A 14,034-nucleotide genomic window follows, 5' to 3' on the forward strand; every position below is an offset into this window, starting at 1 on the left:
TTCTTGCTTTGTTGCTTTTTTTGGCTAATGATTTATTACTTGCTGTTTATATTTATTTGATGTCTCTGAGCCTTGTTTCAATGATTTAAAATTCATGGTCTGCAACATTTGTAACTGCATTTGGTGCAGTTACATTTGCACCAACCTAATATCTAATTTTTTAAAATGCAGGTCTACTAAGGGGCCTAGAACTGCAGTTGAAAAATGGTGTCTACTTCTCTACCCGTCTGCGGGGAGGGGTGGTCCCCGCACCCCACATGGTGTCTCTCTGAGCAATTCTATCTGTCCTGCTCCTGATCATTCTACTCCTGCATTAGTCAGGGTTCTTTCTCCAGAGAAATAGAACCAATAGGCTCTATAGAGAGAGAAAAAGGGACTGATTATAAGGAACTGGTTCTTGTAACTGTGGAGCCTAACAAGCTCCAGTATCTACAGTGAGCAGTCTGGAGACTTGTTGAGAGCTGATGAGGAGATCCTGTGTGAAGGCCAGGAGTCTCAAGACCAAGGAAGAGCCGATGTCTCAGTCTGAGTCCGAAAGCAGGGAAAAGCTGATGTCAAGGCAGGCAGGCTGAAGGAATCCTCTCTTATCAGGGAAGGGTCAGCCTTTTTGTTCTATTCAAGCCTTTAGTGAGGGGTGAGGGGCTCCTATCCTGGAGGGGGCCATGTACTTTCCTCCATCCACCAACTCGGATGGTAACTTCATCCACAAACAGCCTCACAAACACACCCAGAAATGTCCAGGCACCCATATTTAGTCAAGCTGACACACAGAATTAATCATCACAACACTCCTGTCCCCTTCCCTAAATAAGGCACCAACCTTAGCTCCTACATGATCCAATTTAATTTAGACTTCAGTGGTAGTGAAATATAATAACCAAAAAAGAAATGGAATTTCAAGAGCTCTGTAAATGCCTCTATGAGGCGTACAGGTAGATGGAGGCCCACAGTCAACATACTGTGCTGCGTTCTGTCCTCAGCAGGTCAGTTGGAGAAAGCACGGACGAAGTTATAGTAGTCGATCTTGTCTTCTCCATGAGAGCACATCCTGATGAGCTGCAGGTGAGAGACAGCAGGCTGCTTTCAGCTCCACGGTGGAGCCTTGTTAGTGACTGCCCCCCACGCTGTGTGTAACAGCTCAAATGTTCATACCCTCAGCTGATCTGAAATGATCTTGGGAACCCAGCAGAGGTAGGTCAGATTTCCTGATCTTAACACTTCATGAAAAGAAAGATCAGATGGTGTAAATGGCCTGCCCAAGGTTTCAGGTCTAACATTTATAAGGATACTGTCATTTTCAAAGCATTTTTGTTCTTATATTCAGTTACGAGTTATCACAGCCTAAAAGAAAAATCTAGTCATGTCACTGCTAACACCAGGTCTCCTGAAACTCACCTGTGAGTGGCATTAAGTACACCCATCCACTGTGGTTAAAAGATGTATGCAGACCCATCCCTTCCCCACCCCCTGATACAGCTCCCATGTCAGATCACAGGCGATACAAAGGCTTGGGAAGTCAGATGGGTGTTTTGCCCATGCGAGGCTGCTGAAGGCCAGCAGTCTCGAGACCAAGGAAGAGCCAATGTCTCAGTTTGAGTCCAAAAGCAAGGAAAAGCTGATGCTATCCTTCCACCTGCCTCCCTCACTCCTTGCTTAGGTTCCTGACAAATTCTTGTCCCCAAGCCAGGCACACCAATCCCAAACAAAAGCTTTCCCTAAACGACTCTTAGCTTCCCAGCACCCCACTGTGCTAAAGTGTCATTGAGAAGGACTACAGCACCACAGTGCTCTTCATCAGTGAGAATGTCTCATGATATTATTAGCCACTGTCATTGGCAACTGAGGCAGAAAGTTTGTCCTAACTTCTAGTCCTGACAAGACATCCTGAACCTGGTCAAAGGGATTTATGAAGAGAAAGAGGCATGAAATGCCCTCTCAGGTCGCTCATGGAAACTCTAAGAGGAGAATGTCCAGCTGGCCATGGACCTGGGTCAGTGGTCACGCCCTCTCCCATGCCGGCCCTACCAGTGGACAAGCACAGGTGTCACCTGTGAAGGCGTCGGAGCTTCCACCATCCTGCTCAGTCCAGCTTTCCCATCTGCCCTCGGCGACCACCCTCCTTCAGCACCCACATGGCTCACCGGCCGCTCTGCTGTCTGAAGCCTGCCCACCTAAAGAGACGCCCTACAGCAGCATTAGGAATGACCAGCCAAGGGCAAATGCCATAATCAGGACTGAACGGCAGATCTGATTCGAGCACCCCAAAGCTTCCCCAGTTAAAATACAAAAACTCGCTGCCTTCGGGAGCAAGTAAGCCATGCCCAGCCTCCACAATTAGCCCAGAAGAGTAACTCCTACTCACCTCCTTAATCAAGGAGTCATCAACTGGGAGCTGGTAAGAGCCACAGATTTTAAAGAACGTCTCCCTGTCCACGTATCCTGAAGCTTCCTTGTCATAGATCTGAAAGGCCTCGCGGATGTTGTCCCTGCATGGGTAATCTTTCAGTTGCTTCTGGATCGTGTCTATCAGGGCCTCCATGTCCTGCACCCCCGGGTCCTCTTCTGCTTGCTGGCTGTGGAGAGAGGAAAGAAAAGGCTGAACGTGATGTTCATTCTCCAACGATCTGATCTTGGCAACCAAAGTTCTCACTTGGTGAAGCTGGGGAAGCCTCTAAGGATACAGTTTTGATGCTGAGCTGATCAATAACTGTTCATGTCTGTGGCTCAGCCTCCCTCGCTACCATCTGTCAAATACTTGCCCCACAAACAGCCAGACATACCACCACTGCAGGCCACCTCCAAGTCAGACGTCTGTGGGAGTCGCATGATTGTCATCATCTGTTACATCACCTAGAAATGAATGTTTTTAGAAACAGATGCCTAAAAGTAGTGTAATGAAATCAAAGTAAAAGAGAAATAAAATATCTAGAAACAAAAGGGATATACAGTTGACCCTTGAACAAAAGTAGGGTTTAGGGGCATCAGCCCTCCACACAGTCAAAAATCTGGGTATAACTTATAGTCAGCCCTCTGAATGTGTGGTGGTTCTGTATCCAGAGTCAACCCTTTGAGGATTGTGTAGTAATACAATACATATTCACTGAAAAAAAGTCTGCATATAAGTACACTCACACAGAGCCAACCTGTGTTGTTCAGCGGTCCCCTGTACCAGATACCAAAATTTATGGGATACAACAAAAGCAGTTCTAAGAGGGAAGTTTACAGTAAAAAAAGAAAAAGAAGGAGTTCCTAGGCAGTCCAGTGGCTAGGACACGGTGCTTTCACTGCTGTGGCCCAGGTTCAATCCCTGATGAAGGAGCTGAGATCCCATTAGCCATGCAGTGCAGCCCAAATGAAGAAAAAAGAAAGATCTCAAAGGACCTAAGTTTATACCTCAAGGAACTAGAAAAATAAAAATATAAGCCCAAAGTTAGCAGAAGAAAGGAAAGATCAGAGCAGAAATAAAGGAAAGAGATCCTGGAAAAATGACAGACAAGATCAATGAAACTAAGAGCTTTTTCTTTTTTTTTTTTTTTTTTAAGATAAAACTGATAAACTTTTTAACTTGACTAATTTTTTTAAAAAAGACTCAAAATCAGAAATGAGAGAAGACATTACAACTAATACCACAGAAATACAAAGGATCAGGAGAGACTACATGAACAATTACTTATCAACAGGTTGGATAACCTGGAAGAAATGGATACATTCTAAGAAACAAACAACCTACCAAGCCTGAATTACAAAGAAATAGAAAATCTAAACAGACCAATGATATGAAGATTAATCAGGAATCAAAAATCTCCCAACAAATGCCCAGGACTAGATGGTTTCATGGTGAACTGTACCAAATATTTAAGGAAGAATTAATACTGATCCATTTCAAACTCCTCCCCCAAAAAAAAGAAGAGGAGGAAACACTCCCAAATTCATACAAGGCCAGCATACTTTGACATCAAATCCAAACTATGACACTACAAGAAAAGAAAATTACAGACCAATAACCCTTGGTGAACACAAATGCAAAAGTCCTCAACAAAACACCAGCAAACTGAATTCAACAGCACATTAAAAAGATTGTACATCATGATCAAGTGGGATTTACCCTGACTATGCAAGTATGGTTCAACATACACAAATCAATAACACATTAAGAATGAAGGATAAAAATCATATGTTCATCTCAATGCACACAGAAACAGCATTTGATGAAACTCAACATCCTTTCATGATGAAAATTCAAACAAATTAGGTAGAGAAGGAATGTACTTCAACAGTATAATGGCCACACATGAGAAGCCCCCAGCTAATAACACACCCTGTATTGAACAAGACGATGATGCCCATTCTGTAAGATCAGAAACAAGACAAAGGTGCACACTCTTGCCACTTCTACTCAAGAGACCTGTGTGCCCACTTAGTTGTGTGTGGCCAACTCTTTGACACCCTTTGGACTGTAACCCACCAGGCTCCTCTCTCCATGGGATTTTTCAGGCAAGGATACTGGAGTAGGTTGCTATTTCTCCCTCCAAGGGATATTCCTGACCCAGGGATTGAACCAGAGTCTTTTCTGTCTCCTGCCTTGCAGGCAAATTCTTTACCACTGAGCCACTGGGAAAGCTACAGAGACCTAGCCAGAAAAATTAGACAAAAAAAAGAAATGAAAGGCATCCAAATAGAAAAGGAAGAAGTACAATTGTTTCAGTCTACAGATGACAGGATCTTACATATTAGTCTTTCAGTTCAGTTCAGTCACTCAGTCATGTCCGACTCTTTGCAACCCCATGGACTGCAGCACGCCAGGCCTTCCTTTCCCCCTCCCTTTCCATCGCCCAACTCCCGGTCCATCCTAAAGGAGCTCAGTCCTGGGTGTTCATTGGAGGGACTGATGTTGAAGCAGAAATTCTAATACTTTGGCCATCTGATGTGAAGAGCTGTCTCATTTGAAAAGACCCTGATGCTGGGAAACATTGAGGGCAGGAGGAGAAGGGGAAGACAAAGGATGAGATGGTTGGATGGCATCACTGACTCAATGGACATGAGTTTGGGTGGACTCCGGGAGTTGGTGATGGACAGGGAGGCCTGGCGTGCTGCAGTTCATGGGGTCACAAAGAGTCAGACACGACTGAGTGACTGAACTGAACATGCTTATACCACCCAAAGCCATCTACAGATTTAATGTAGTCCCCACCAAAATTCTAGTGGCATTTTTCACAGAAATAGAAAACAAAATGCTAAAACTTGTATGTAGCTACAAAAACCCCCAAATAGTCAAGACTTAGAACAACAAAGCAGGAGGCATGGCACTTCCTGATTCCCAACTGTATTATAAAGCTATAGTAATCAAATCAGTATGGAACTGGCATTAAAAACAGACACACACACCAATGGAATAGAACAGAGAGCCCAGAAGTAAACCCACACATATATGGTCAACTAATCTTTAACAAGGGTCCCAAGAATACATAATGGAGAAAGGACATTTTTCAATAAATGTTGCTGGGAAAAATGGATATCCACTATTTTATATAATTAGAATGAAGCTGGATCCCTATTTTATACAACTCAAAAAGTACTGGAGACCTAAACATAAGATTTGAAAACTGTAAAGCTCCTACAAGAAAACACAGGAAAAAGGTCCTGACTTTGTTCTTGGCAATGATTTTTTGGATATTATACCAAAAGCACTGGCAACAAAAACAAGTAGGACTACATAAAAGTCAAAAGGTTCTGCACAGAAAAGGAAATCATCAACATACAAAAGAATCAACAGAATGGGAGAAAATATTTGCAAACTATCTATTCGGGCTACTATAACAAAATACTAGAGACTGGATCACTTATACACAACAGAAATGTATTTATCATATTTCTGGAGGCTAAAAGTCCAAGATCTTGGTGCCACAGATTACATATGGTGGCTAGTGCTGACTCTCTTCTGGGTCACAGCTTTCTCACTGTGTCCTTCCTTCCTTGTGGAAGGGGGCTAGTGAGTTTTTAAGGCCTTTTTTATACAGCCACTAATAGCCTCTCAAAGGTCCTACCTCTTAATAGCATCACATCAGGTATCAGCATGAATTTTGGAGGGACACAAACATTCAAACCACAGGACAAACCATGTATCTGATAAGGGGTTAAGATCTAAAATATATAAGGAATTCACATGTGTCAACAGCAAAGAAAAAACTAATTTAAAAATGAGCATAACTGAATAGCTATTTTTGTAGGACACACAAATGGCAAGAGGTACATGGAAAGATGTTCAACATCACTAATCATCAGGGAAATGGAAATCAAACCACAAGGAGATACCTCACAGTGGTTAGGATAGCTATTATCAAAAAGACAACAGAGCAAAGTTGTTGAGGATGTAAAAGGGAACCCCTTTACACTCCCACCAACTGCGGTGGGAACTGGCACAGCCACTATGGAAAATAAAAGCTGGAAAATATTTTACACTATGGAAAATAGTGTGAAGGTTCCTTAAACAATTAAAAACAGAACTACCATATGATCCAGCAATCTCACTTCTGGGTTGATCTCTATGAAGGATACAAAATTAGCATCTCTACTAAAAAGACACATGTACTCCCCTGTTTTTTGCACCATTATTCACAACAGCTAAGATACGGAAACAATCAAAGTGTCCCCTGACAGATGAATGGATTTAAAAAAGAAGTCTTGCCATTTGTGACAGTGTAAATGAGTTTAGAAGGACATTATGATTAGTGATTTTAGACATCTAAAAAATGCTGAACTCAGAAACAGAGACTAGAAGGGTAGCTGCCAAAGGTTGGAGAGTAAGCAGGAGGGGAGACACTGGTCAAACGACACACACTCAGTTATGAGGTGAATAAGTTCTGGGAATTTAAGGCAGTGTTGTGGCCATAGTTAGTAGTACTGTATACCTGAAATTTGCTTCAAGAGGAGATTTTAAGCATTCCCACCAGTCACATGCAAGAATAAACTGTAACTTTGTGAGATGACTGAACTCCCTGGACGGCAAGGAGATGAAACCAGTCAATCCTAAAGGAAATCAATCCTGAACATTCATTGGAAGGACTTTGGCCACCTGATGCAACAAACCTAGACAGCATATTAAAAAGGAGAGACATTACTTTTCCAACTAAGTCCATCTAGTCAAAACTATGCTTTTTCCAGTAGTCATGTATGGATGTGAGAGTTGGACAGTAAAGAAAGCTGAGTGCTGAGGAATCGATGCTTTTGAACTGTGGTGCTGGAGAAGATTCTCGAGAGTCCCTTGGACTGCAAGGAGATCAAACCAGTCAATTGTAAAGGAAATCAGTCCTGAATATTCATTGGAAGGACTGATGCTAAAGCTGAAACTCCAATACTTTGGCCACTTGATGCGAAAAACTGACTCACTGGAAAAGACCCTGATGCTGGGAAAGACTGAGGGCAAGAGAAGGGGGCAACAGAGGATGAGATGGTAGGATGGCATCACTGACTTGATGGGCATGAGTTTGAGCAAACTCAGGGAGATAGTGAAGGACAGGGAAGCCTAGCGTGCTGCAGTCCATGGGGTCACAAAGAGTCGGACACGACTGAGTGACTGAACAACAAACAATGTGAGATGATGAATGTGTTAACTAACTAGGTTGTGGTAATCATATCACAGTGTACATGTATATCAAATCATCACATTGTACTTTACACAGTTTTGTCAATGATACTTCAATAAAATGGGCAGAGGAAAAGCAGTATGATGAATTTGGAGTCAAGTTCCAGCATGACTGGTATGATAACTTTCGGTCTGGTAACTTGTGTGCAATGGGTTAAAGAAGGGAATGGAGGTGGGCAGATGAGTCAGAAGGCACTGTGGTAAAAAAAACAATTTACATTGTATGTAGATCAAAAAGGCTGAACACTAGATCGGGGGGTTGGCCCAAAGGCCAAAGCCAGTGGGCAGCCTGTTTTTCTAAATAAAGTTTAAGTGAAATACAGTCATACCTATTCATTTACAAACTGGCTATGGCTGCTTTCACCCCACAAAGGCAGAGCTGAGGAGTTTACAACAGAGATGCTGGTATGGCTTACAAACCTAAATTATTTACTACTCTTTCCAAAAGAGTCTGCCAACCTCTGCCCTAGACAACGAGCTCCTATTCTCTCATCTGGCTGCCTTGAGTGTTTATTAAGGTCTGGCATGTGGTGCAGGCTCCAATATCACTGAATTAATGAATAAATGACAAGAGACCATTAGATCTGAAAACAATCAGTGACCTCAAGAAACAACTTCTGGAGAGTATTTGGATACTAGCGCAGTCAGAAAGGAGGCAGTGACAGACACAAAAGAATTTACTTTGGAGAAATGGGAGCTACTTAGCTGTGACAAGAAAGTAAAGAGCTTAGTAAAGAAACATTCCAAGGCAAAGAGTAGGAAAATGGAAGCCACTCACACTGGATCTACTTGAGCCCAACTGCAGAGTGAATATGGACGGCTTCCCTGGTAGCTCAGTGGTAAAGAACCCACCTGCCAGTGGGGGGACCTAAACCTGAACAGAACTTCAGATGAAGTCAACACTTCAATCATGTGGGCACTGTTTTAATTTTATGGCTCAGAGAAAGAAGATGGCTAACTCCAAATTTCATCATCCAGTAGCCAACACTGGACATAAAAAGTTCTTGGGCATGACAAGTACTCAGGATCCCTTTTCATTATTCTTAGCAATGATCAGTCAAATACAGGGTTTGCAGTTCCTTAGAGTGGGATTCTTTACCAGATGGGTGGAGTCAAGAGCCAAAAGAAGTATGGCTATAAGACATGAAGGGTGAGACGCCGGGGTTCATAGCACCTTTGAGCATTTTCTCTCCTTTACCCCTGACTCATCACAAGAGAAGAGAACCAAAGTGAGGGTCAGAACGACGACAGCCATGGATCTGTTAACCCAGAACTTGAATTTATTTTTATTCATATCTTACTCTAAGTGCCCTGATGCTATCTTTTTCTCATTACTAAATAAAGGGGGAGAAAACAGCCCACCTGAGGTACGCCAAAGCAAGCAGCTTTCCAGTGCTCCTGGTATTTGCAGAGACAGGGGGAAATTACAGAAAAAAGCTTTTGAGAAGTACTCGAGTTAAATGTGTGCCGTGAATCTCAACCTGGTCCTTCCTGGTGCCCAGCCACCTAACTGGCTCTCGTGCCATCTGCCTCCCACTCTCCCAGACGGCTGTCATGTTTCACCAGCTGAAGAGACTCATTTTCCTTCGTATTTTTTCACATCTCTAGAATCAGGATGCATTTTAAAATTGACGGTGAGTCTCAATTATAACTGACAGTCTTTCTTTCTTAGTAGCAGGTAAAATGATGGTATGCATTTATTTTCACTTTATTTTTATATTCATTTTATTTATTTGTAGAGTCAATAGAACATTTCCCAACTTCTCCTCCCGGAACCTCCAACGTCTCTGCATCCGCATTCTTCCTACTGCACTGCTATGGTGAAAACAGTGAAACAATGAGAAGGACCCCTCAACCAACCTTCCAGCACCTGCACCCACACACCCTGCCTTCCTGCCTGGCACACACATTATGTTTTCAGAGAGTAATCCAGGGACCCTGGGAGCTTCTTGAGACCCTCGTGGAAGTCTGAGGTCAAAGCTGCTCTCATAATATTACTACACTGTTATCTTCTTCTTTACTCCTGATTTCTCACACATCCACAGAGGACTCTTCCAAAGATTACATGACAAATGATATCACAGTAGGCCCAGTACAGAGGCAGATGAAAATCCAGCTGTCTAATAATAAAGTCAGACATTAAAGACACTTGCAAAAATGTGAAACAATGCTGCCACTCTTTTTGGGGGGGAGTTTGCAGGTATAATAGTTATTTTTCATAAAAATTAAGTTATTTGTATTAACACGAAATGGCTTTTTTAAACATTAATAAATATTTTTAAATGCCTCAGCTATCATTTCTAATAAGGCAAACATCAACAGATATAAACCACGTAAACCAAAAGCTTTTGAGGTCTTCAATAAGTTTTAGCAATGTAAAGGTGTCCTGAGAACAAAAACATCGGTGAACCACTGCCCGAGATGGATGACGGATGCTTCCTTCTAAAGCCAGTTCCTCCCATGTCCTGAACACCCCACCGTCTCTCATAGACACCACAAATCTCCCCTCTCTCACAGATTTATCAGTGCTTCCTTCCCTACAGAATTATTCCCATTTACATACAAACTTGCTGCTCTTTATTCTTATAAACAAATCAAAAAGCCCTCAGCTCCACTTCCTCTGCCAGCTACTCCCCATCTCCCTGTTCCCCTTTGCACCAACATCCTCAAGTTCCTGTCCTCCCATCTCTTAAGCCCACCCCCTCTATTCCAGTGAAAGTCCTCACTGAGGTCCCCAGTGCCTACTTCTTGCTAAATCCTTACTTGAGACAGTGAATCACTGTCTTCGTTGATGTGCAGGCAATTACGACTTCGCACGGCTCAGATATGCATGAATTTCAGTTACCACAGTTTACTGGTTAAATAACCCAGTCCCTCAACAACATGGTTCGACATTCAGTTACCACAGTTCATTAACTGTGAATTACTGCCTAAAGTGAAAACTCACTGTCAGATTTCTAGCTCACAAGTCACTGTATAAATAGCAGATGTGTGTCACAATCAATGACAAACATATCCTCCCTTCAAAATCTGTCAGCAACTAGTAACCAGGCATGTTTTTCAAGCCACACACAGACAGCAAAGTGTGTAGCTGTGTTGTCTCCTTTTCTCTAAAGGATAAACTCAAGTGACAGTTTACAAAAATGGACAATGAAGGAGAGAACTTTGGTTAGCACAGATGAGAGGGCAGCAAAAAAAAAAACATCCAAAAGTGATAGAGCTAGAAAGGAGAATTCAGGTCAAACACAACGGAGTTACAGAAGAACTAGCTGACCGTGGGAATGCGGACACTGCCGCCGTCCGAGAGACTCGATGTGCAGCCGGAGGACCCCAGCAAGAGCCGGTGCACCGACGCAAATGAAGGAAATGATGGGGACAAAAGGGATCATGATATCCCAGATGCCAGCAAGACGTGAAGCGAAAATCACTCAGTCGCGTCCGACTCTCTGTGACCCCATGGGCTGTAGCCTGCCAGGCTCCTCTGTCCGTGGGATTCTCCAGGGAAGAATACCGGAGTGGGTTGCCATTCCCTTCTCCAGGGGGTGTTCCCAACCCAGGGATTGAACCCAGGTCTCCCGCACTGCAGGCGGGTTCTTTACCATCTGAGCCACCTGAGAAGCTCAAAAACTTCACATTAAAAGGACTCTTGAGATATTTCACTGTCATTAAAGGAACTCTAGGATGTATTCACAACACCAAAAGCAAAAATAAGAAGTTGATTCAAACTTGGAAAGAAATCTGATGATTTGCGGAGGCATAGAAAAGATACTTACTCTGAATCACAGATTGCATGACAACAAGAAGGCAAGCACTGTTCCTACTCTTTATTGTTTTTTACAAAGAAATGAAACATTTTTAATCCTCAGTGTTGGCAATGTCTTAAAATTACAGTGGACTAAATAAAAATGAATTTTACTATTTTTTAATCTCCCTATACATTTGTAACCATCAGAGTTTTTCATGTTTTGACAAAAAGCTTTTGAAGTTGCAGAACAAGAGGGAATTTTCCCATTGGCACAAAGACTGTCCGCGAGGTCACATTTATAATCCCACTATAAACTTCTGGGCTAAAGGGGACACCTGGAGCCTCCACCTGGATTCCAGGACACCACACCTGCCTGGCTTTCTTCCTGCCTCACTAGCTGTCCTGCCCAGTTTCTCTTCCCAACTCTTACTGCTGGAGGACTCCAGAGTGCAATCCTTGGAGCTATTCTTTCTTCTCTGTCTATAAAGACTACCTTAGCGATTTCACCTTTAAGTCTCGTGGCTTAAAATATCACTTATATGCCCACAACTCCCACAGCCTAGGCCTCTCACCTGAACTCCAGATTTATATGTCCTACAGCCTGTTTGATCACTCTACTTGAATATCTAAAGGTATCTTCAACCCTGGTATGTCCAAAACTGAAACACCCCCACCACGCCACCACCTCCAAAACACGCTCCTCTGCCTATAATATACTTCTCCATCCCAGCTGGTGGCAACTCCTCCTTCCCAACTGCTCAGGTCAGAAACATTGATCATCCTTACCTCCTCCTTCTCTCATCTCCCCTACAGCCCCTGTTTTAATCATTGTTGTTCAGTCACTAAGTCATGTCTGACTCTTTGAGACCCAAAATGGATTGCATCCCACCAGGGTCCTCTGTCCATGCGATTTCCCAGGCATTAATACTGGAGTAGGTTGCCTTTTGCTTCTCCAGGGGATCTTCCCGACCCAGGAATTGAACTGGTGTCTCCTACCTTGGCAGGCAGATTCTTTACCACTGAGGCAACAAGGAAACCCAAGTTATTATATTAAACCCAGGTAACCTGTATAAACCACCTGCCAAGCAGCAAACACGGGTTCCATACCTGGGTCAGGAAGATCCCCTGGAGAAGGAAATGGCAACCCACTCCAGTATTCTTGCCTGGGAAATCCCCTGGACAGAGGAGCCTGGCGGGTTATAGTTCATGGGATCACAAAAGAGTAGGACATGACTTAGTGACTAAACAACCACCACCACCTGTGTATAAGAATTTCCATTGGTGAGGGAAATCTGAAGAGCTAAAATGTGACTACCCATTCATTTTGTTAAGAACTGTTTCCTGAATATCTCATTGTGCCAAAGCCAAAATGGATCTCAGAAGGTCAGACATACCCGTCCAATTCTGGTGCAGGAGCTTCTTGCTTTCGAATGCGGTTCTGAATCGACAGGAGTGCTTCTGGTGAATACTGGGCAGCATTGCTCTCCATGTATTTCAAAACGTAATCATCTATATCAAGGATGACGAACCGGCGGCCAAACACTGGGGAGAAGGTAGAAATACATTAGCCGGGTTATGTTTTTATCAGGCAAACAAGAGTAAAAATTCACGGACATGTATTTTGTGACCTAGACTAATGAACCTTAAATAGCTCTCCAAACTAATATGCACTAGTTTGCTCAGCATTTAGGGAACTCCAAGTCTCCATCTACAGCCAATAAATGCAACCATTTACAGTTTAATTGATAAAGGAGGACATTAAGACACTGAACCACATGTACTTCTGGACTGCAGACTAACGCCTCCTTCAAGGGTTCACTGAGTTAAATCCCCAATAAGTCCAGTAGGAAAGCCTGAACTCTGCTGAGACCTACCCTCAATCACAGCACCAATGAAGAAGTCACTGGGGCCATAGTAGACAGGGTTTTCCACTGAGGAACCTGGTTTGACAACTTTAGTTCTGCCGAGATACTTGCCCCCAATGATACCAGAATTTCGAACAGGAGGCTCAAAGATACTGATCATGTCAGTGGCTAGAAAATAAGACAAGACAAACCGGCGGTCTTTGTCTTCTGGGATGGGGGATTCCTGGAAAGGTGAAGAAAAGAGGACATTATGAAGATACACGATCTATGCAGATGCTGCCAACTAAAATACCTACAGAGACTAGGGTACAATATAAACCTAACATATGGAATATAACAGGAATGAACAGTACGTGGGTACTCTGGAGGTCTGGGCAGGGTACACCTCACCTAAGGGAAGCTGCCCCAACTCACACCAGTTGACTGTTGCCTGTGGGAATGAATGCAGGCCCAATGTTGCTAGATCTTCCAATTTTTCATGAGAAGATAGAGATATGGATTACTATATTAAATCCCTGACTTTAACATGTTGACTTCCAACTCTTTAAAAGCACCAGGCAGGCCAGAGAGAACGTATGGGCTATATTCTATCCAAAGGTGGCTAGTCTGAAACCTCTCAGCTGACATTATGTTCAGCTTCAAGGACACTAAAGTCATTATGCAAAGTCTATGCCTTTACACAAATCCATTTCTATACATAATTTAAAAAAGAAAATTTTAAAGGGGAGGAAAATTTATGAAGATCCTTTTTTGTGCATATCAAGGAGTCCATGATGTCAAAA

The 14,034-nt window shown here is 43.0% G+C and overlaps 1 protein-coding gene across 3 annotated transcripts in view; it reads right to left on the minus strand.

The window, feature by feature from the left end:
* Positions 1-826: 826 nt before the first annotated feature.
* The window catches only part of EFHC1 (EF-hand domain containing 1), a 36,700-nt gene continuing 23,492 nt past the window's right edge, over positions 827-14,034 (minus strand). For all 3 annotated transcript variants that reach the window (XM_020902850.2, XM_020902844.2, XM_020902856.2), the window contains 4 exons: positions 13,262-13,475; positions 12,782-12,929; positions 2,363-2,573; positions 827-1,056 (listed from right to left, as the gene is read on the minus strand). In XM_020902850.2, the coding sequence (XP_020758509.2) occupies positions 985-1,056; positions 2,363-2,573; positions 12,782-12,929; positions 13,262-13,475 (645 nt within the window). In that variant the 3' untranslated portion in view covers positions 827-984. The remainder of the gene's footprint in view (positions 1,057-2,362; positions 2,574-12,781; positions 12,930-13,261; positions 13,476-14,034) is intronic.

This window comes from Odocoileus virginianus, chromosome 27 (assembly GCF_023699985.2).
Source record: "Odocoileus virginianus isolate 20LAN1187 ecotype Illinois chromosome 27, Ovbor_1.2, whole genome shotgun sequence".
In the NCBI taxonomy this organism is placed as follows: Eukaryota; Metazoa; Chordata; class Mammalia; order Artiodactyla; family Cervidae; genus Odocoileus; species Odocoileus virginianus.